The sequence below is a fragment of the Ambystoma mexicanum genome, chromosome 2q (genome assembly GCF_040938575.1).
Source record: "Ambystoma mexicanum isolate Mex_15411 chromosome 2q, UKY_AmexF1_1, whole genome shotgun sequence".
NCBI lineage: Eukaryota > Metazoa > Chordata > Amphibia > Caudata > Ambystomatidae > Ambystoma > Ambystoma mexicanum.
Window position 1 is genome coordinate 309,774,753 of NC_090924.1, and position 23,260 is coordinate 309,798,012.

Genomic DNA, 23,260 nt, shown 5'->3' on the forward strand with positions numbered 1-23,260 from the left:
CACATCGAGCCACTCATAAAGTCCCTCTAAAATTCCTATCCTGGAAGACTGCTTTGTTGGTTGCCATTACCTCGCGTAGGTGAAATTCAGGCTTTTTCCTGCAAGCCTCCCTACTTGGTTTCTCACAAGTCCAAGGTGGTACTGAGCTCTAAACCTTTCTTAATGAAACAGTGGTATTGTCTGTCTTCTTTGGTTCGCCTTCCTCACCTGCGGAATGCTCTCTGAACTCTCTAGATGTGGTGCGAACATAATTTCTACTTTACAGACCAGTTTCCAGAAGAAGAGTATAACTACCTTGTCTTCGACCTTATTTCATTGTAACAGAATGTCCACAATGGATTCCATGTACGCTGCTTTGAGATACCTCAGACATGCATTGCCTAGAAGAGCTAAATGTTTTGTAAAATGTTCATGTACATTGTTTTATACATTTATCCCTGGTGTAATCTGTGGTTTTATATTTGTTATTGTTACACTAATGCTTTGCCAAAAAATGAAGTATATTTTTTAGATGAACTGTTGTGTGATTTTATGTGCTTTTATGATAATAGTCGAAATAAAGCTGACTAAACAAATGAATGAACAAACGAACGTACGTACGAATGAACAAACTAACAGAATGACCAATAATAGACAGCGATAACCCGCTGGTGCTACCGGCGGGTTGCCGCCATCCTCGTAACACTGAATCTTCTGCCTGATATCCCAGTGCCACCGGGACATTACAAGTCCCGGCGGGCCGGGATATCAGGCGACAGAATCGGGAAGTCCCCATTCCTATGGAGTCCCATAGAACTCCATAGAACTCCACGGGAATGGGTTAACGGAAGCACCAGCACCGTTATTAACGGTGCTGGTGCTTCCGTGTAAACTCTGCCGTTCGGGGTCGTTGTGCCCCACAGGTCAGACATGCTGGGTGTAACGGCCCACACCCGCAGAGTCCGAGTGTGGCGGTCCAGCAAGGGTGCCGGTACGTTGCTACCGGCACCCTTATTTCCGGACCGCCACACTCATAATGAGGCCCAAATATCTTCAGAACTTTAGTTCTGCACAGTTCAGAATTCTCATAAAAGTTGGAAAGGAGACAGAAAAAGGAGAAAGTTAATTGTGTGTGTGTGTTTATCAATTTACATGTTTTTCTTTTTTCAAAAAGGGAACCTTCCATTTTGGGTCTGAGTATGAGGCAGTGTAAAGACCTTGTAGAATGTAGTTCTCACACTGTAAGAGTAATAGCAGAGCCTACACCTCTGCTCTTTTCAGTTTGGAAAGAGACATAGCTTTCTCTCTGCCAGAGCTGTTCTAGGTATTTATTACAGGAACCCTGCTGTCAGTCATCTGTTCTGTGATGTCAAAAACATCTCTGCAGGCTTTCGGTTTTTGCATTTCTGTGTCATTCATATTGAGTTATTTCCACGAGTCACCTCAAAGCTGCTGTCACCTCGAGGCCTCAGCCTCACTTCTCAGGCTTATAGAATAGCTTTAGTTCCTCACAGAATGTTTGATTAAGCTAACCGTTTTGATCCAGTGAGTGTCAGTAAAAAGGTTTTGTCAAAGATGAGGAAAAGAAGACGTTGAAGTTCTGAAAACATAAGCAGACCTACAGCATTTTTGGAAGTCAACTGCTGTTGTCCATCTTTTATTTTCACTAATTTCCCACTCTCCGCCTCAAGGAATGGTCAACATCTTGGAATGGTAGGCTATTCCTGACAATATTATTAATAGCTATTCTAGAAGAAAATTTCACTCACCAAATGTGTACAAAGCACAATGTATGTTCTGTGTAAGAATTGTTCCTTAATATGCATTTCCAAACATTCATGTGCAAACAAGGCTGACCTCCTTGATTTGCCAATGTCGTTTTTAAACATAGGGGAGTATCAAGATTGATGTCTATTTTCCCTGAAGTACCTGATTACCGAATAGCCATTGCAGAACATCTTATAGTATAGATCTGGATTAGGGAGTTTTCCCTTAAAGTAGAGATCATGATGTTTCTCAAACTAAATTATGTAAAGGGTCTCAGGATAATAAGTGAGGTAAGACCAGCAAACAAAAAGTCATAAAATGCCAAGATCAAAAATGAGGACTTGTGAATATAAAAAGACATTAGTTCAGCATTATAAAAAATGGATTGTTACATTGTCAAATATTACTGTTAAAATGTTGCTAAATTAAAGTGAGCCTGAAGAATGGCTTGCTTGAAGATAAATTATGTGTAGAAAGCCACATCAATCTCAAAAAAGCAGTTTGGTATCATTGGGCCTCATTACGAGTTGAGCGGTGCAGGAAAAATCGGCGATAATACTGCAGTAATAGTGTGTACCGGTGCATTACCGCACCACCCAACTAACAGTTTGGGGGTAAGGTGAAGGAAAAACCTCCAGCAAAAAGCTGGAGGTAATTCATGTGCCTTACTGCCCAAATTTGGGCCAATCGGCACAATTACCGCTAGTGGAATTACCACCTACCAACACTTGTAATCCGGCAGTAATTCCAGTGGACGAAGAGGTCGTAACGATAATTCCATTTTGTGGTATTTCAGTGGATTTACCTCAGTGATACCACCAAACTTGTAATGAGGCCCAATGTCTCGTCAGGCACCTATGTAGCCATTACCAGGTAAACGTTATTTCTTGGTATGGTTTGCAACCATCCCATTCACCTGGACAAGCCAGGGAAACTGCTGCGGAAGCACAAAAGAAGGTTCAATACATGCACTCCAAGAAAACAAGTTTCTAGAAAAAGGCCAGACACATTGTGTTACGTGTTTTCATTGTACAGTAGTTTCATTTTGTACGTACATTACTGATATTATTATAAACATTGTTGTTTTTTCCCGTATGTTATCTTTCTACGAAGATGGAAAACCCAGATCATCTCAGTACAATGGAACTGGCTAATTTTACCTTCATCGTGAATGCACTGAATGAAACTAATTCAACCAGCATCGTTCTGGGACAAATACAGGACCTTTCAAGCTATGAATCACTCATTGACTATCTCGGAATTGTAACAAGCAACTGGTGTCAAGTAAGCAGAACTAATGCGCATTTTATAAGTTCCTCTACATGTTTCTCGCTATGGGTCTTCTCCTGCCTTTCCTCTTTAATTTTCTGTTGCATACCTTGATGTTCTCGGCATGGCTTCCTGCATCACTCAGTATTAGATGGGTCAGAGCATCTATTGAAACATTTTTGGTGGTTTTAGTACCAGAAGACCCCTTCAAACTCCCAAATATCAAACTCCAAGAAGTGTAATATATCATTAGGTGGCTGGGGTTAGGGAAATATTGTGCAGGGAGGGGGCACATGTGACCTGGTGTGAAAGTGGCACTTTGGCAAATTTAAATGACTCCATCAAGATGAATTGGGCTCCTCAATCAAAGAACGACTGGAACCATTTAATGGTGTTGGGGGATGCTTGAACCTCAATTGACAAATGGTGTTGGAGTGCTATCAGGTCCAACATACACTACAGAACTCCATCTCTCTGCCCACCATTCTCATCCTGTCCAGCATGGGGTCTGGCATGAATTCACATGCTCATGAATATTCCCTGTCGTCAGGCTGGGAATCCTCAGTAAAAGAAAAAACGGGTTCACTTTCAGCTTGAAAACTGTATTTCTCCTCTAAATCAACCACTGTCCTCTGGGTCATACTGCCCCCATCCAATGACAGTCATCACCCTAAGCTCCACCCCTGGTGGCCATCTTCAGGTTTTTGCTGCACGCTTCAGTGTTGGGAGTCCTCATGTTGCTCCCCGAGCTATTTGTGCCCATTTTCTAGAATGTTAACTAATTCTGACCAATTTTGACTTATTGTTTTCGACCGAAGGACAGCTACTGGCAGTGGGGACCTGCTGCCGGTGAAGATCTTCATCCACAGCGGATTGTCCATCAAAGTTTCGAGAAGGTCCAGCCTTGGGTCTACTTCGTGCCTTTCAACCATGTCCGAGGAGAAGTAGGAGGGCAGGAGTCTCGTCAAACTCTGCGTGAAGTGTGGATTAAGGAACATATTTGTAGAAGATCGACATCATAAATGCTTGTATTGGCTGCATTCGGACCACGATGAGGAGGGATGCGAGATGTGTCATAGTTTCTCCAAAACAAACAAACAAACAAGAAAGATCGCTACAGCAGGCTGGCAGCATGGCTCAAATCGAGCAAGGCCTATGGGCATGCCATGCCTCACCAAGGACCGGCCAGTATGAGGAGCGAACTCCCTCTGGGAGGAGGTCAAGATCTTTTAAGGATGGCCCAGCCGCGGTGGTCCAAAAGAAGGTCAAGCTCTGCGACGCTAGTTCCGCTGGATCTGCCGCTGATGCAGGTCCCAAGTCGGGCAGAGCGCGATCATCATCGCCATCATCCTCCACGGTGAGCCTGCCGGCAAAGTGGGCCTCTTCTAAGAGAAAGTCCCTGACACCGGCCAAACTCTGTTGTCCAGCGAGTGAGAAATCCAGGGAGGACCCCTCAAAACTAACTAAGACCTCTCAGCCTTCCAAGTCAACCGCTTCGACGACGGCCCCATCGACGAGGGCCTCGATGACCACATCGTCGACGACGACCACCACGAAAGCATTGAAGGAGAGTGGGTCTGTGAAGGTAGTGCCTATGACGGCCTTCCCACGTGTTTCCTTACCCCCGATGCGTGATACAGCTGCAGAGGCAGCAGCAAAGGCAGCAGGCACCCTGGGGATGGGGAATGCCCTGTAACCGCACTGACCCTGAAGCCTCCGGAGAACGAAAGAGAGGAGGAGAAAGGCCCCCCGACAGAATCTCCACGGGATGTGGACCCACGTGCTGCTCTATAGAAACTGGTGCAGATTTATACAAGCTCCGACGAGGGCAGCAATGATCTTCCTGATGACTACCACGAACGAGGGGGAGACCCAGAGGGCGGTGAGCCTTCGTGTCCTGCACGCAAGAGGAGGTGCGTCAGTCCAGACCCTACACCACTGGTTCCTTAAACCCTTCAACGGAGGGACGTGTCGCTAGATATTCTGACAACTCTACAGACACTGGTCATGGAGATCCAGCAGAGACTCTCCCCAAAACTGGGGCCTGCTCCACCACAGGACCCGCACGGGCCTCTGAGGTTGAGCCCTCCTCATCAGAAGAGGAAGTCTAAGGAGGTGGTTGGCCCTCATGTCACCCGATCCCTCCACCACCACAGCCACATTGCAACCTGACTCCACCCGGAGCTCTGGCACCACATATGGACACAGGCACGGACACGGCTACTACGGTAACACACATCGACGAGGAAGACGACTATGTGCCAGCTGACGGGGAAACACTGCACACGGACAAGCCCCATAGGGCCTCTCCACCGGACGAAGTTGGATCCTTTCATTCCATGATGTCCAGGGCCTCTGACCTTTTTCATTTAGTGCTGGAGGAAACTAAGAAAGAAGGGTTCCTGTACCAGCGGCACAAGTCCAGAAGAAAGACCATCATGTCTGTTCCCTTGCTGCTTGATATCTGGGAGGAGGGCTTGGCGCTAATAAAGAACCCAAATACAACCCCACCCAAGCGTGACAGACTAGAGAAAAAGTACAGGGTACCAGATTCAGCTCCCAGGTGCTTAAGATCTCAACCTTAACCCGACTCAGCGGTCTCGACTGCAGCAGGCAGCGCTCAGCCAACCCATTGTAGCCATCCATCGTGCCTCCAGACCAGGAGGGGAAGAAACGGGATGAAATGGACAAGAGAATAATCTATACTGTAGCCTCCACCATCAAGGCAGCTAATGCCCTAGCCATTTTGTCTCGATATGACTGGGAACTATGGTCCAAGCTGGGACCTATTATGGACTTCCTGCCCAAGGACAAGAAGGTAGAGGCACTAGCCCTGTTTCAGGAGGGGGAGGTTGCCTAGGAACACGCCATTACAGTGGCGGTGGACATTGTGGACACGAGTTTCTACCAGATGGGGAACGGCGTGTCCCTTCGTTGACAAGGGTGGTTGAAGGCCACAAGCCTCTGCCAGGATGTTCGATGAATCTCTGCAAGCCATAAAGACTGACACAGAGACGGCGTGCTAACTGGGAACCCTACAACGTCGGCTTTCGTCCTTTCGTTCGTCCAGAGGAGGAAAGCCCGGCAGATCCTCCAAGGGATATACTACCCCGTACTGGCAGGCTTCCCGTTCCTCCACTCACGAAGCATACCGGGGTCGCTCTCAGGCTTACGGCAGCGGGGATAGCATTGGCGCTGCCCACAGGGCAGGGACTCGACCCCCAAACAGGCCTGAACTGGCCGTGGCTTCAGGCCCCCACTCATGCACCCAAGTGGGAGCCCAGCTGGCGAAGTTCGTCAGCGCGTGGAAGAAGATCACCATCGACAGATGGATGCTGGATGCTCTCGAACAGGGGCACACCTTGGAGTTCCAACGCAGGTGTCCCTGTATTCCACTGGTGCCTCGACAGGAAGAACATGGGCCAGAGCTTCTGCAAGAGGTATATGCCATGTTACAGAAGGCGATAGAACTTGTTCCCCAGCACCTCTTGGGATCCAGAGTATACTCCAGATACTTTCTAGTTTGAAAGAAAACAGGGCGTTGGAGTCAATCCCAGATCTGCGTCGTCTCAATAAGTACTTAAAGTCCCAGAAGTTCAGGAGGGTCACGTTACCACACCTGCTCGGCCAGCTGGAGGAAGGAGATTTTTTGACATAGTTAGATCTGGAGGATGCCTACTTCCACATCCCGACTCACAAGAAGCACCGTAAATTCCTACGATTCGTGGTTCAGGGGTGGCACTATCAGTTCAAGGCACTTCACTTCAGCCAAAGATCGGCTCCAAGGGTCTTTACAAAGTGCTTGGCCACGGTGGCAGCGCATCTTCGTCTGCAGGGCATCCATGTATACCCTTACCTGGGGGATTGGCTCATTTGATCCCGTTCCCACGCTCTGGCAAGCAAGCACACATTAAGGAATGTACGTATGCTGACCAAGTTTGGGTTCTCCATAAACTATCCGAAGTCGTGCTTGACGCCATCTCAGAACATGCTGTTTCTAGGTGCCCAGCTCAACACAGTAACGTGTTTGGCGTCCCCCTCGAAAGAGAGGTTGGTGGCCATCCAGGGAAAAGTACAGCGTTTGTCACCGGCGCAGACGGCCACGGCGCAGGCCATCAAGTCGCTGCTGGGCATGATGTCATCCTGCAGCAGCCGTGTCCGCCTCTGCATACTACACATGAGGCCTTTCCAGGAGTTCCTGGATGGGAGGTGGATGCAAGTATTGGGTACCTTTGTGGACAAAATCACCCTCAACAAGGAGTTCCATCAGGCAATACAGTAGTGGGGCGTACAACCGCATCTCGTCCAGGGGACCCCATTTCAAGTTCTGCCTTACCAGCAGACAGTCACCATGGACGCCTCTCTAGAAGGCTGGGGAGCCCACACTGGGCAGTTGAACGCCAGAGGCCTCTGGAAGCTGGAAGAAAAGGGCCTCCACATCAACGTCCTGCAACTTCGGGCTGTGTTCTGGGCCCTCAAGTCTTTTTTTCCTTCGTTGAGGGGCAAGGTGGTGAGGATTTTCACGGACAACACCACCACCATGTTCTACATCCGGAAGCAAGGGGGGGTACCCGCTCGCCGGCCCTCTCCGAGGCCCAAGATCGGTGGCGCTGGGCCATTCATCAGGACATGTTCCTTGTCCCTTTTCACTCTGTGCGGGCGTCAAGAACACCACTGCGGACTCGCTCAGCAGGGAGCTGCATTCTTACCCCCAGTGGGAGCTTCGCCAGGACCAGGTAGACCTTCTGTTCGAAAAATGGGGCCAACCCCAGATCGATCTCTTCGCGACGGCAGAGAACTCCAAGTGCCAGAAGTTTGCCAGCAGGTTCCCTGAGCCAAGGAGCATGGGGCATGTGTTCTCATTCCCGTGGGATGGACTGTTCCTGTATGATTTCCCTCAGTTTGCACTCCTGCTTCGTGTGATCAACACACTCAGACAGTGCCACAGAAGGATGATACTCGGCGCCCCGGAGTGGCCACAACAAATCTGGGACCTGCACCTGTTGCGTCTGTCAGTGGCCCCGTCCATCAGGCTACCCATGCTCCCGGACCTTCTCGAAGAGAGGGAGGGGTGATTCTGCACCACGACCCGGAGTCGCTGAACTTAAAGGCATGGCTCCTGCAGCCCTAGAGTTTGGACATTATGCTTTACCTGCGTAATGGAAGGATATTCTGGCCAAGGTCAGAGCCGCGTCAACATTGACCTGCTATGGCCACAAGTGGAAGCGCTTCACCGTGTGGTGCCGGACTCAGAAGATTACCCCTCGGCGCGTCAAAGCCCTGAAGCTCCTTGCTTTCCCTGACGAAGGCTCGACTGGCTCACGCCTCTATCGAGGTGCATCTTGCTGCCATATCCCGTTACACCAGGTCACCGGGTAGGCCTTTGCTGCAGTTGCACAGACTCGTCAAGGAGTTCCTCAAGGGGCTCTTCAAGGCTTTTCCGCCAGTGAAGGCTCTTGCCCCGGGGAGCTCAAAGTGGTCCTGACCAAGCTCATGGGGGCGCCCTTTGAGCCTATGCATCAAGCCTTGCTCAAGTTGCTCTAATGGAAGACTGCTTTCCTCGTGGCTATCACCTCGATTAGGCGGGTCAGGGAGATCCAGGTCCTGTGTTGCAAGCAGCCTTACTGGTCTTTTCACGCTTCACGCTTCACAGGTGGTACTGCGTACACATCCCACCTTTATGCCGAAGGTACCGTCGGAATGCCACCTAAATGAACCTTTGGTGTTACCTGTCTTCTTCCCAAATCCGTCGTCACCAGCGAAGAGGGCCTCGCATTGGCGGGACATTGCTCATGCCTTGAAGTTCTACGTGGCACGTACAAAGAATTTTCAGAAGACTTCTCAGTTGTTCAACTTTGGACCTGTAAATCAGGGAAAGGCCTTGTCGAAGGCTTCCATCTCCAGGTGGCTCTCTGGCTGCATCATGCACTGTCATCGGCTGGCCAACAGACCTCTGCTGGGCCGGCCTGGGGTGGAGCTTAGGGAGAGGACTGTCATTGGATGGGGGAAGTATGACCCAGAGGACAGTGATTGGTTTAGAGGAGAAATACAGTTTTCAAGCTGAAAGTGAAACTTTTTTTCTTTTACTGAGAGTTCCCAGCCTGACGACAGGGAATATTCATGAGCATGTGAATCCATGTCAGACCCATGCTGGAGAACAAGAGTTACAGGTAAGTAACTTAAACCTTTTCAGTGATCTTGTTTGTCTAGTTATGCACTTAGACAAAGAGCCAGTCTCCTGCGGATCTGCATGATAGAAGCATGCTAAAACAAACAAATGGCCTGTTCAGTACTGTATAACTTATAGAGACAATTCAACTGTTACCAAAGTATTAATTTCAAAATAAAATTGTGCAAGCCGAACACTGGAAGTGAATTTAAGAAGATACATATTTATTGAATGGTGTTCTCCTAATCACTGTCAATGCGGAGTCCAGGTTGGCATTGCCAGAGACAGTGTTTACTGAGTAATGCACAATAAGTTTGAGGAGAAATACACTCTTCGCTTGGGTTAGGGATTTCATACTACTTACCCAAGCAAGAAGGTAAATTTAACTCTTGAAATTCCTCTTTCCAACAGTCATCTAAGGCCACGATAGTTAACGCATGCATGCCCTAACATTTCTTAAGGCACAAGGACATGTATGAAAAGGAATATAAGAAATAGGGCTATTTTCAACCTTTATCTTCAATTATCGCCCACATTCATATAAAGCCTTAGTGATCTAAACACAAAAGCCCAAACAGAACCAATTTAAAGTTTTTGGATCATAGTTGTAGTGTCATTGACAGCTTGGTAGTCAAAATATATGGTAATGGGGAGGGGAGTCATGAATGGATACATCTAGGTCAGTATTTTTGCCACCTTTCCACTCTCTTTACAATCATTCCATGCAGGCATTGGTGGGCCCCATAACAGCAGCAATCGCCATTGGATGTTTTTATTTCATAGTTTTTTTTATAACGTGCTAGTTATACCTGAGTTCGGTTTCGAACCTCTGTTGCTCTGCGTGGTCTTGCTTCCAAGACCAGCACGTTGCCCCTGTGGTATCCTCTGTTCAACCATATTGATGCCATTGTTCAGATTTTGCAAATGAAAGGTACTGAGTAGTAAACAAAGCTGTGTGGCTTGGATTCATCTTTTCTTACACACCTTGTTTTGTGAACTTCATTTATGTCTAGCAGGTTTGCAGAAGGGGTTCGAAGCTTATTTTGTTGGGTGCTGAATCTTCTTTATTTCTACTTTCTTAGTAGATTCTAGTCAGTGTTTAGCAAAATGAAACTGAGTACGGCTTCCTGTAAGGGGATTGCACAGTGAGACATGACATTCTATTTAAAAAATATTGTTCAAAGTTCCCAAGGGCTGCTAAGGCTTTCATTCCATCAGAAGGGAACCGTCACCCATATCCTAGTTATATGAAAAAAACATTTTCAACATGTATTTCTTGATCTTGGTGTTTTCTTATTTACCGTAAGACATATGGGGCCTCATTTCGAGTACGGCGCTAACCAATGGCGCTATTAACGCCTTGGTTGACGCCGTACCCGGACCGGCAGCGCCTTGGTGGATGGCGGAATCACCGCCCCATTCCAAGGTTGGCGGGGCGGTAATTCCCCATTCACCAAGGCTCTTCCCCATTCCGAATGAGCCCCCATAGGGCTCAATGGGAATGGAGAAGATGCAAATAACGGTGACCGTTCATTACGGTCACCGTTATTGGCTTGGAGGCCCTTTTGCGCCCTCGACTTTAACACCTGCTCAAAGCAGGCGTTAAGGGCGAGGGCGCAGAGGGAACTCGGAGTATGGCGGTAAGGGATTACTGCCACCGGTCTCGTTACCGGTGGCCGCTATCCCTTACCGCCATACTCGGAATGAGGCCCATGATGTGACAAAATGTTTACTCTTTTTACATGGAATGCACGCAGCATGCCTTTAAAAATGTGTAAATCACGATTTTGATGAAAGTGTAAGCACATTCAAACGGCTGCCAGACAAATAGTAATATTAATAATACTTGATGTTTCATATGGCACCAGACAATGGAAATGTCAGTCTCAGGGCACTTCGTAACAGCCATGACTAATCCCCATTATTACTACACATATTTGCGGTACTCAGTTTATGTCCTCAGAAGGATGAAGGCATGCATTGGCCAAGAGGAATACAGAACCATTGTCCCATCGACTGTTCTTCCAAATCAAAGATGCAGGTGCTATGTGAAGAGCTATCTGTCTATAAATAATTAAGTAGTGCTTAACGATGGTTAAGACAAGTTAAATATGATTTGGACAAATTACTCTCGGAGAAGGCAGAAGACATACTGCTCTGGACCAAATGTTCTTATTATGAGAAGAGGGGAAAATGTGAGAGGTAGTTGGCCCACCGTCTGCAGTTAATGAAGAAAGACAGAATGATCTTGGCGATTGAAAAGGAGTCTGGAGTCATATCTTTTTTGGAAGTTTTATGCAAAATTGTATTCGTCAGATGGTGTCAGGACAGAGGATGTCCAGGAATTTCTAAGCGGCTCGAAAATTTGAGAGTTGACAGAGCAGGAGAGGACTGTCTTGGAGGCAGACCAAACATGTGATGAATTGAAGCATGCGTGTGTGCCCTTAATACTGGGAAGTGTCGAGGCTCGGATGGTCTCCCTATGGAGTTATGTCAAATAATGCCAAACAAAGTGTTTTCGATAATGGAGGAGTTGTTTAATACATCAAATGAGAAGGGGCTTCTTCCGCAATCCACACGCCACGTGGTTATTTCAGTCCTTCTGAAAAAAGAGAAACTACCCAACTCTCCAGGGAGTTATCGACCCATCAGTCTTATAAATACTGACAATAGGAATTGGGCAACAACGTTGGCTAAGCGGTTGGAAGATGTCCTGTCCTGTTTGATTCATCCGAACGAGGCAGGATTTGTAAAGGGTAGACATACGGCGATGAATATGCTAAGATTGTTTCAAACAATATATGAGGCACAGAGAACGAAGGATAGAGCTGTGATTTTATCACTGGATGTGGAGAAGGCCTTCAACTGAAACAAATGGGATTACTTGTTCGAAGTCCTGAAGAAGATGGCCTTTGGTGATGGTTTCTTAGGCTGGATTAAATTGTTATATACTAACCCAACTTCAGCTACCTCAAAGAATAGTATAAGTTTTCAATCTATTAGTTTGGAGAAAGGGACAAACCAGTGCTGTCCATCCCCGCTTTTGTTTGTTATTGCAATGGAACCATTGGCCGCTAGACTAGGGATAAATGACAATCGTGCTGTAGTTGATGTTGGGGGAGCTTTCCAAAAGGTTTGGTTATATGTTGATGACTTGCTGATTCTTAAAGAATTGGATAACTCCCTTCCAGCTTTGATGGAGCTTATTGACTCATTTTCAAAGATCTCTGCCTATAAGGTTAACTGGTCAAAGTCGGAGGCCTTGCCAGCTTCAAGTAATTGTCTAAGGATGGACCTCCAGGAGTTTGAATTCCATTGGTGTGACAGACGTTTGAAGTATCTGGACATCTGGTTCCTAAATGATGTGGACACCATTATGGGCAAGAATATGGGCCCACTTATGGATACGCTGACGGCTGACCTTGATAGATGGAGACATCTTAACTCGTCCTTGTGGGGGAAGGTACTGGCCCATAAAATGATAAACACACCTAGAATAAATTACATTTTGAGTATAATCCACTTATTACCCGGGAGGGGTGTGTGGAAGGAGGTGAACAGGTTCATACAAGCACTCCTGTGGGTCGATAAACCTCCACATATTCAACTATGGAAGATTCAGTTGACTGTGGATAAAGTGGGTTGAGTGTGCCTGATCATGCTGCCTACCATCTGGCATTTGAGGTTAGACATATTTGACCTTTTCTGAAAGAAACCCCCAATGAATTGTGCCTCACAGAGTCCAGTAAAATTGGTCATCTGGAACCAAAGCTGTTGTTGTCTACTAAGACAATAAGGAATTTCGCAACTAACACTTTGAAAGAGTATTTAAGAGAGGCCTGGGTTAAGATTGCCTGTGCCTTGGGCCACAACCCCTACAGGAAGCTGGACTTGTCTATTAGGTACAATCCTGAAACTAGGGAGAGAAATAAAGTTATTTTCTGGCCTGAGTGGTATTTGAGTGGGCAAGGTAATTGGTGGTCTGCTTGTGGAGGGGAGTGGATTAGCTTTAGCCATTTGACGGTGGAGAAGAGACGGCTATGTTGCACTTTGAATTATTATCATATACTCAAGAGAGCCGTTGATCCTAGTAAAGGATTTGAGGAGAGTGGTCTGAGAGATTTCATTGTGAATAATGCGCCAGAAGGACATTTGGCTTCTAGAATATACTGACTTATTATAGGGGCCAGAGAAGGGAATAAACATTTATTGGAGAGTTGGTCTAAGAGACTGCGTGCGTTGATGACTGAGTAGCAGTCGGTTAGGATTTGTGGGAATGGGGCATTCTCTTTGTTGAATTTGGGTGAGAGATCTAGGCAGATTAAAATCCGACATAGGGTCTACTGGATGCCTGAACGACTGTATAAGTGTGGGCTCACGGATTCTGACTCCTGCTGGGGTTGCACACATTTGACAGGTACTTTGGCACACATGTTATTTATTTATTTATGTATTTATTTGTTTATACATTTATATCAGCGCACACAGCCCATGGGCATCTAGGCGCTAGTTACAGGTGGAGAAACAGAAGTCAGTAGTGAGTGGACAGAGGGGAGGAAAGTCAGTTGAACAACAGTGCTTTGAGTTCCTTTCTGAAAACATTGTAAGAGGGTTTTTCATGCAGGTGAGGGGGTAGCTTGTTCCAGAGAGATGGTGCTCGGACTAGGAAACTAGTGCCCTCCACTTTGGCATGATTGAACCTTTGGGTGACGAGGCAATGACTTTAGGCCACTCTAGTGGGTCATTCTGAGGCGTTCTTTCTTAAATTGGCCAGCAAGTAGCCTGGGGCGTTATTCGAGAGACAACAGTGGTTAAGGGATAGGATTTTGAAAGTGATTCTATCCTTAACAGGAAGCCAGTGGGCGGATCCCCTGACCTCTGATATATGGTCCTGTTTGCCAATGTTCAGGGCAGCACGGAGAGCATTGTTCTGGGTGGTCTGAAGTTTGCAGAGATTTTTTCTGAAGTGTCGCAGAGTAGGGAGTTGCAGTAGTCAAGTTTCGATTTTTTAAGTCAAGGAGGGCTGTTTCTGTCCCGTGCTTGGGGCGGAATCTTGACTGGCGGAAGCCTAGCATGTGGTAGTCTACGAGGAAGGATTGTATTTGGATCTTGTTACACCAATCGTTGTCTTTGATGATGGCAACTGGGGGGGATAAGGGTGTTTTGAGTTCAGAGAGAATGGTGAAGAGTTCTCGGGAGCTTGAAGCTGCATTGGAAATTCTTACATTGTATGTGGAGGCTTTTGTGTTGAGGATCAGCTGTTTGTATTGCTGTGAGAGTGAGGAGAGGTGGCGTTTTTTTGTGGTGGTGGGGGATTTGAACCAGATGGCTTCTGATGTGCGTTTCGCTGCCCTGGCAGTGTGTAGTTCTGGGGTGAACTAGGAGTTGTGATGAGTCGGGTTCTTGGGCTTCTTAGATTTGAGAGGAGCAAGGTGGTGGACAGCGTTGCGAAGCTATGTGTTATAATGGTCAACAAGGGCCGGGGGTCTTGTGTGGCTCGGAGAGGTGTGTTGATGAAAGGAATGATGTAGGAGCTCGTCAGGTTGCGTGAGCTGTGGGCCATGGTTATGCTATTGACCGGGATGGGTTTAGCGAGCTTGCTAATGGCTGGGATGGAAAAGGTGATAGTGTGGTGGTCTAACCAGGGACAAGGTAGGTTAGAAGAAATAGTGATGTTACAGTTATGGTCTAGCAACCAGTCTAGTATGCGGCCGTGAGAATGTGTGGATTCTGTGATGAGTTGGGTACATCCATAGGCTGCCAGGGAGGTGGCAATGGCTATTGTGTCATTGGTGTAATTAAATCCCAAGTTGAAGTCACCAAGTATTATTAGTTGAGTTGAAGGTTTGAGGTTGGCAGATATGAGATGGGTAAGGTCATCTTCGAAGGAGGCAATGGGGCCAGGTGGCCGGTATATGAGATGGATGTTAATGTATTGTTATTCGAGCATCTAAGTTTGGCAGACAGAGATTCACAGTGGGGAATCAGTGTCGTGGAGGAGTCGTGTAGTGGGAGGCAATCTTTGTGGATGAGGGCTACTCCTCTGCCTTTCTTTTCTGGCCTGTCACATCGGAGGATGCCAAAGCCTGCAGGGGGGGAAAGCCAGGTCTCAGTGAGGGCTAGGATGTCTAGGTCGTTCATGGAGATGAGGTCCAGGATTTCGTGGGGACGAGAAGTGATGGATCTGGTGTTACGGAAGGCGCAGCACAAGGGTAGTAGTATTGTGTGTGTTAGGGTGTGTTGTTGTTGGTTGGTGTGGGACAGTGTGACTAATCACAGATCCAACGTTAGAACCCTGTTGGCAGGTGAGGCGGGGTGATGGTGAGGCTGTGTTGCGAGGTGGGTATCTCACTTGCGCGCTGCATAGTGATGATGCACCTGTTTGTGGCGGGAGTGCTAGGAAGCTCTAGATTAAGGTCATTGAGATGGTGTTTGGTGGTGGGAGGTAGCAAGGGGGGAGACCTTGTTGTTGGGTTGGGCTGGAGGCACAACTCCTTCAAAGTAGGTAGGAAGAGGGTGGGTGGTGGGAGGTTGTGCGCAGCGGCGCTTTTGGCAGGCATGCCGTGTTGTAGGCGGCAATGCACGTGATCAGGGCCGTGAGAGGCAGTAGGAAGTTGGTGGGGGGCAGGGTGCTCCACATGGCGAGGGTCAGGGCCAGCATGGGTGGGTTAGTGCTTGTGTTGGTGCAATGAACGGCCCAGGTCGGTAGCCAGGCCACCACTGAGCAGCACAGGCAGGCCGCGCTCCAGGAGCCCAGATAATCGAAACAGAAAGGGGCAAAATACCTGTCCGGTCTGCCTAAATTCTTCTCCTCAGCAATGAAATCCACCAGTGCCAGTCATCAGGCCCCGGCGGCTGTCGTGTGCGTGCAATGCCGGATCGCCTCCGCGGTGAATGTCAAACCGAGCTAGACCCAGCAGGGGGCATCAGGATCTCATATTCTTTCTTTCTTTTATTGCTTTATTTTGACAAAATAGTCATAAAAGCAGTTCACAGGAAGGTTAAAAAAACACACGTTAGATACATCGTCACAATCGCTTAGCTCATAATTACTCCACTAAAATTGCACAATCAGTGCTTTACCGTAAGCCCAAATAAAAACAGAACAACATTATACAGACAGCAGCAGCTTGTACAGAAAGATGTCTTAACCCCATAACACTGTTCAGCAACTTAGCCTTCCTCATATAGATTTTTCTTGCCCAGCTCAGATAACTTGTAGTGGCAAGCACAGCCTCCTTATCCGAGGCGTCCAGGCAAATTGCCATAGAACCAGCTAGGGACATACAGCCACGGCTTAAGAACAGAGGCTTCAGGGAGTGCTTCCTCAGAGGCATGGTGGCTGGACAGAGTAACAAATGTTGTTGTACCGTCTCTTCAGACTCACCACAGAGGATACATGATGCGGAAACAGCAATATTCCATCTAGGCCGAAGTACAGCAGTCAGCAAGATTCAAATACTGAACTTTAAATATAATGCTCTTTCCGACCTGGGCGAGACATAGTCCAGGCATTCTTTGCAGGCCGTCCACGTCTTTAATGAAGGATATCCGGCCAGCTGCTCAGAAGCCCTGGATCTTCCCCAGATGTCCTCCCGCGCCTTTGCCCCAGCTGTGCTCTTGATTGCTTTCTTTGCAACTGGTGTAATGTTTGAGGGATTTGTCCAATAATCTTCCAGACCGAGCAGACCCAGATATCGTTTCACATGAGCTGCCCCCCTGCTGGGACAACACATCTATAACTGCCTCTTTGTATTTACAAAGGTGAGGATTAGACCAGAGGCGAGCCCAGTAAAGAACTGGGCATAACTTACAGATCATCTCAAACCCCTCCAATCCAGTTTCCAAAAGCACTGGGATGTTCAGGGCCGCAGTGGGCAACCCAAGGATGTTCTTCAGTAATGTTGTCTCAGCCACTGCAAGGGACTTGGTCTCCACGTGCCCCCAGAGTTCCGCCCCAAACAATGCTGCCTGGTGTGCTTGTGCTCTGTAGGCTTCCAGCGAGACCTGTACTACCCCATTCCCATGTTCGTTGGTGAATCTAGTGAGGACCCCGCTATATATCTAGCCAAGGTGAGGTTGGCCTTCTTAACCCTCATTTTCCAACTGCATGATGCCATAACTCTCAGACCTAGATAATCATAAGACTGGACCTGCTCGATTGCACCCCTCTCTACAAAGAGAAATAAAGGCGTGTGCTTCTTCATGAAATTGACATTGAAGATCATAGCTTTGGTTTTTGTGATATTCAATGCAAGCCCATTCTTCTTTGCGAAAGACACAAAAATCTCCAGTTGTTTGTACACACCAACCGGCATGAGAGAGAGGAGCACAGCATCATCGGCAAACAACAATGTGGGAAACTTGTCGCCTGATAGCAAAAGGGCATCAGTCTGCGCGGCCAACAACCTCTTCAAAACTTCTTTGACGAAAATGCAGAACAGCCTTGGCGCCAACACACATCCCTGGCAGACTCCCTTCTGTATAGCAATGCTACAGGAAGTGTTTCCCTCTTGGTGCCAACAGACCACCGCAGAATTCTCTGTGTAAAGACTCTGAATAGCTGAAAGCAGAGCAGCAGGGATCCCAAGTTCCTCTAGGACCTTCCACAAACGTGCCTGTGGGACCATTTCAAAAGCCGTGAGGAGGTCCACAAACACAGCATAGACGCTGACCTTTCTCAGAACAGAATACTTTTCACAGATCAAGCACAGCCAAAGACTTTGGTCTATCGTGCTGAGGCCCTCACAAAATCCCGCCTGACGATGATCAATTACACCGGAGCTCAATGCCCACTCATCCAAGTGGAATAAAAGTGCCACGGCGAATGTCTTCCCCCCCAGCATCCAGCAAGGCAATCGGTCTAAAGTTGACCAGGTCATTGCGCGCACCCTTTTTATGCATTGGGACTATTTCAGCCCCAGTCCAAGACCACGGAACCATGGTGCTGGCCAACACAGCGTTATATAACTTGGTCAGATAGGGCGCCCATATTAAAGACTCATTCCTGAAAAAATCTATCTGAGCCCAGGGCCTTGCCCAGCTTCTGGCGTGCCAGCGCGCACTCCACCTGGGCCTCTGTGAGAGTCATGGGAGATAGGGGTAGAGCCGGGGCCAGCACAGGGCAATCACCAGCAGTGGAGCACTCCATCAGAGTCCTGGGGTCCTCGCGGTAAAGGGTACCATAATAATCTGCCCATACTGTTTCCAGAATTACAATCACTGGAAGTTATAAACAGCTGGATAAGTCCCATCCCTTTTCACCATTAGAAGCGCTATGCTGCTACAAAGGCGGTCCACAGGGTAGCGAATCCCAGTATGTGTTAGGGGCTTTTGTGGTGACAATCTCCAAGGTAAGTGAAAGTTTGCAACGCAAAGGCTGCTCTGTGTTTGTCTTTGATGGAATAAATTTGGCACAGCTGTTCGACTAAAGTGGGTGCTGGTGCCGGGGAGCAGTGCATGCAGTGTCAGGCAGATGTGTAGGCTCTCTATTTCTTCGTCCGGTGGCTCTCTTCTTGACGGTTCAGGGACACATATGATTGTAAGCAGATAGCGTGCAGCTCTAATCTGAGGGGTTTTATTCCCGCTGGTGGTCTATCCATACTGTTGTTCCATCAGTTCTGTTACTAGGAAAGAAATAGAAAAATTAGCTAGCATTAACCTTAAGAGGTATGGGGTGATGCAAGTTCGCACTGTACATATATAAACTGGCACTTGGGTAGGGGACAGGAATTAGGGCCTTCTCCACTGCCACTGTTCCCCTGTGGGGTAGAGCTGGTTCTGCCTTCTACCCAGATATGCTTCCCACTCCAGGCAGAGAGTGGGAGTCAGGGTACTGGACATGTCGCACCATACAATTTACTGTTAGTTTTAGGGTAACACATGAACAAATCCCATAGAACCCAGGTCACAAAAAATACACGGGAGCAATTTGCAACACAGTCTCATGATGCATCTGCCTACAATTTCTGTCAGTATTCTGCCAGGGACTTAGGACATTTTCATCCTCGCTTTGTGCTATAATGCCAGTATTGACACTGCAAGAAAACTTGTCCATGTTGGCTTTGCCAATATATGCCCAGTATTACCACATAACAACACACTCATGTTTGCTTTTCTCATAATGGCAGTAATGCCTCTGTAAGAATAGATATGCTTGCTGGTTGAGCCAATATATCCCAGTATCCCATTTAAGAAAACACCCATGTTTGATTGAACCATAATGCTAATAAGGCTACAGTAGGAAAAAAAGCACAAACTGGTTGCACAAATATATGCCAATATTCCCATGAAAGAACACACTCATATTGGCTTTGCCCATGACACATTAACAAAACGGGGCCAGTAAGTGTTATCCTGCAGATTTATAAGAGTCAGGCCAGGTAGGCCGCCCTCTATGGAGCTCAACTGTGGGGTATCGGCAAACCAAGTATGCTCCAGGCCCTGGAACAGAAATTCCTCAAAACAGCCCTGGGCCTGCCTGTACACGCTTGTCTTTTGGGAGTTGGGCCTGCAGAGCATTGGCTTCACATGTCAAAGAGGCCATTGTTTCTCTGGGCTAGACTGTCAAACAGCAACTTGGGTCACTACAGAAGAGCCGTCCTAATTTGCTTTGGCTATCGGCAATCAGAAATTAGCTGATTGCCTTGGGGTTGGAAAGCTACTGGCTGCAGCTTGAATTAATTCCAGGACATTTTAAAATGCTATTAAAAAAGGCCTATGAGAGCAGGTGGGAGAGAGAACCCCGAGAAAAACTTGCAAGTTCATGTAGCTTAGCCCCTTACTTGTTAAGGAAAGAAAATCCTGGCTTTGAATGCTATCTGGACATAACGCAGTTGAAATTATTGAAAGCTCTTTATATGAAACTCTGTATTGGTATTCTTCCCCTGGCCAGCTTAAAGCACCACTAGAATCCGAGCAATGCAGCAGTTTTCCCCTTTCGTCCAAATTAAACTGAAAGCATAGCGCATTTTATTTTGTTTTGCCCAGAATACTTTTACATTAGGAAAAAATCGTTTTATGTTAGAGGGGTCAATGAGTGCTCCATCTATTTTTGGCGGGGAAAAGCGAAATAGCAACTCACTGTATGGGGAATTATTTACTACAGGCCTGGAGGAAGAGATTCAAATATGGTACCCCAGTGGCGGAAAATTCCCTAGTCCAAGATGGCCGGTTGATTATTCTAAGATTTAAATATTTCAACCTGTCTATTTGAAATCTAACAGCACTATGTCGATGTTGTACTGATGGCTGAACCAGCATATATTCCAGTATCCCCATGTAAGAACACACTTGTGTTTGCTTTGCCTATAATGGCAGTTTTGCTACTGTAATGAAACATGTCGATGCTGGCTTTGCACATTTATGACAGTATTCCCACAAAATATTGGCCAGTTTGCTTTGCCCCTAATGCCAGTAATCTCACTGTAAGAGAACATGTCTATGCTGGCTGTACCAATATATTTCAGTATTACCATATAAGAATAACACAACTTTGCTTTGCATATTTCAGTAATTTCATTGTAACAAAAGATGCCAATTCAGGCAGAACCAATATATGGCAGTATTCCCACTAGTGTTGGTTTTGCCCATATGCCACTGTAAGAAAACATGTCTATGTTGGCTGGGCGAGTACATGCCAATATTCCCAAGTAAGAACACACTTGTGTTTCTTTTGCATAGAATGTCATGCCACTATAAGAAAAAATAACCTTGCTGGCTGTGCCACTATATGCCACTATCCCCATGTAATATCACACTCATGTTTGCTTTGGCCAGTGCATTAATGCCACTGTAAAAAAAAGTTATCTTTGTTGGCTGTAGTAATATATGTCCGTCTTACGCAATAAGAACTCGCTCATGCTTTCTTTGCTTATAACGCCAGTAGTGCCATAGTAAGAACTTATGTACATGCTGGCAACACCAATATATGCCAGTATTCCCACATAAGAACACACTCATGTTTGTTCTGGACAAAATGCCATTAAAGTCACAATGAGAAGATATGTCCATGCTGGCTGTTCGTATATACTCCTGGATTGCCCCATAACATTTGTCTTGGGCACCTTGACTACACCCCTTTTGCCTTTGGCAACCACAGTCACCAACCGGGCCACTCACACACATTACACATACACTCACATATACTCACAAATATGAATATGAGCAAACACTCATATGTGCACACTCCCAGACATACACAACCCCTTAAATGCATGCAGATACACACACCCACTCACAATCCTCAGTTTTTTCCACTTACATTACCGGCACAGCTCTGGCTCCTGCCTGCACACACTGTTGCCACAGTTGGCCTGTCCCACACTTTATGGAGAGAGACGTGAAGCTGGAAGTAGGTGGAGGTGTCAATCAAACATGTCTATCTCAGTTATGGTTCCTGGTGTGTCCTGTGAAGCACAAGGGCCTCAGCCTGCACAACCAATCTGAATTGAAAAGCGGCATAGGAGTTCCCCTACCCACTTTCGGACCTGCAAAACCCCAGCCTTGAAGCCCAATGGGCCATGAAAGGCTGGGGAAAGAAGACAACTCTGGCCTTGCAATTCCCAGTGAAGCGTAAACCAAAGGAACCATATTTTCCCCACAAAAAAAGCCATCCAGAAGTGCTTGTTCAGCTGCTCAGTGCAGCAAGTTTTGTTTTTACTGGGCCATCTTTGGCTTCTCCATAATGCATGGAATTCAACAGCTCTTGCCCATTATGAATGTGTCACCTCTGGAAAGTACTAGTTACAGAAACAACGTTCCTCATCACAAGTTGGGGGGTATCCCGGCGGTTAATCCACCGGGATACTGCCCAACGCTAACAGCGTTACACCAACTCAGTCTGGTGCTCTTAGCGCCGAACCACAAGTTGCGGTGGCACTCTTAATCCCCATTTATTCTGATCCCATAGGACTATATGGGTGTCATGCCACTCACCCGTGGGCGTTGCCGGGTTCGCTGAGCCTTGCTCGTCCCTTCCTCTAGGCTCTATCCCTCTTGGTGCCTTTCCTAATCACCTCGGCATAATGCATCGGGCCTTCGGGGAGTTTGTGTTTCGCCTATTTCCACGCATGCACAGTCCCCATTTCTCTCCGTTCTGCACATGTGCTGACCCTGTGACAACGATTGCTTGTGTTCCAAGCCTCGTTTTCGTGCGAAGGACCATTTCCGACTACCGCAGATGCTGCCAGTTGTGTCTAAATGCGGTTTTGCTGAATCACACTTCGTTCCCTCTGCGCTCAGCTTTGCTACTTGAACCCTGCCTTGTGCTCTGGTTGCTTCAGTCTATTGTTCCTTGGTCCCTGCCTGGGTTCCCCTTGCTATGCTAGAACTGGGTTGGGGCTTCCCCTGTTGTATCCTTGGTTCTTCGGTTGGTCTTGCCTTTCCCTTCCTTGGGTCCTGGGCCCGTGGCTGTCTCCCTGGGTTACCTTCCTATCTTCCTGGGTTCCCATTCGGTTTTTCTCGCCTCACCCCTTTGTCCCATTCTGGTCTACCCAACTGTCCCCTCTGCTAGTGCTTCAGCCCCAGCAACCATCTGGACGTGCTATGCCGGTACCCGTGGTTTGACCATCTGGGAACCTCTAAATATGCAATGGCCTTCCTTATCAGTGTTTTCACTGTCCTGACACCACGCAAATTGAAAAGTGCTGCCCCATGGCATTGGGAGCTGATCCAGTACCTGTCTGTTTATCAGAGGGGTGTTGGCTTGGTACCCTGCGTTACTTAGTCTTCGGCAACCGGGAAACACACCAACGTGGCTTCAAGATCGACACCAACCGTGAAGAAGACAGGTATTTCTCATCCGTGTGACATCATCCTTGATAATGGGGCATTTCTGGTGCTAATTAGCATTGTACAACTTGCGCCGCACTAATAGCCCTGAAAATGGGCTGAAACTCTGCACATTCGCCTCCAGCTCAGAGCTGGAAGTGAATGCTCCGAGGTCCGCCCAAACTCGGGAGATTGGGCCAAGCGGTAATCCAGAAGTAATAGCGTTACTGCCACATTTTTACCGCTACGCCCAACCCCTGATGAGGCTCAACGTCTTACAATTCTCTGGAGGCAGGTGAGTGCATT

At 47.4% G+C, this 23,260-nt stretch overlaps 1 protein-coding gene across 1 annotated transcript in view; it reads left to right on the plus strand.

Moving 5' to 3' along the window:
- LOC138568695 (uncharacterized) overlaps positions 1–23,260 on the plus strand; it is a 1,243,988-nt gene that overhangs the window by 175,440 nt on the left and 1,045,288 nt on the right. The window contains exon 54 of the mRNA XM_069646472.1: positions 2,860–3,030. Coding sequence (XP_069502573.1) covers positions 2,860–3,030 — 171 coding nt within the window. The remainder of the gene's footprint in view (positions 1–2,859; positions 3,031–23,260) is intronic.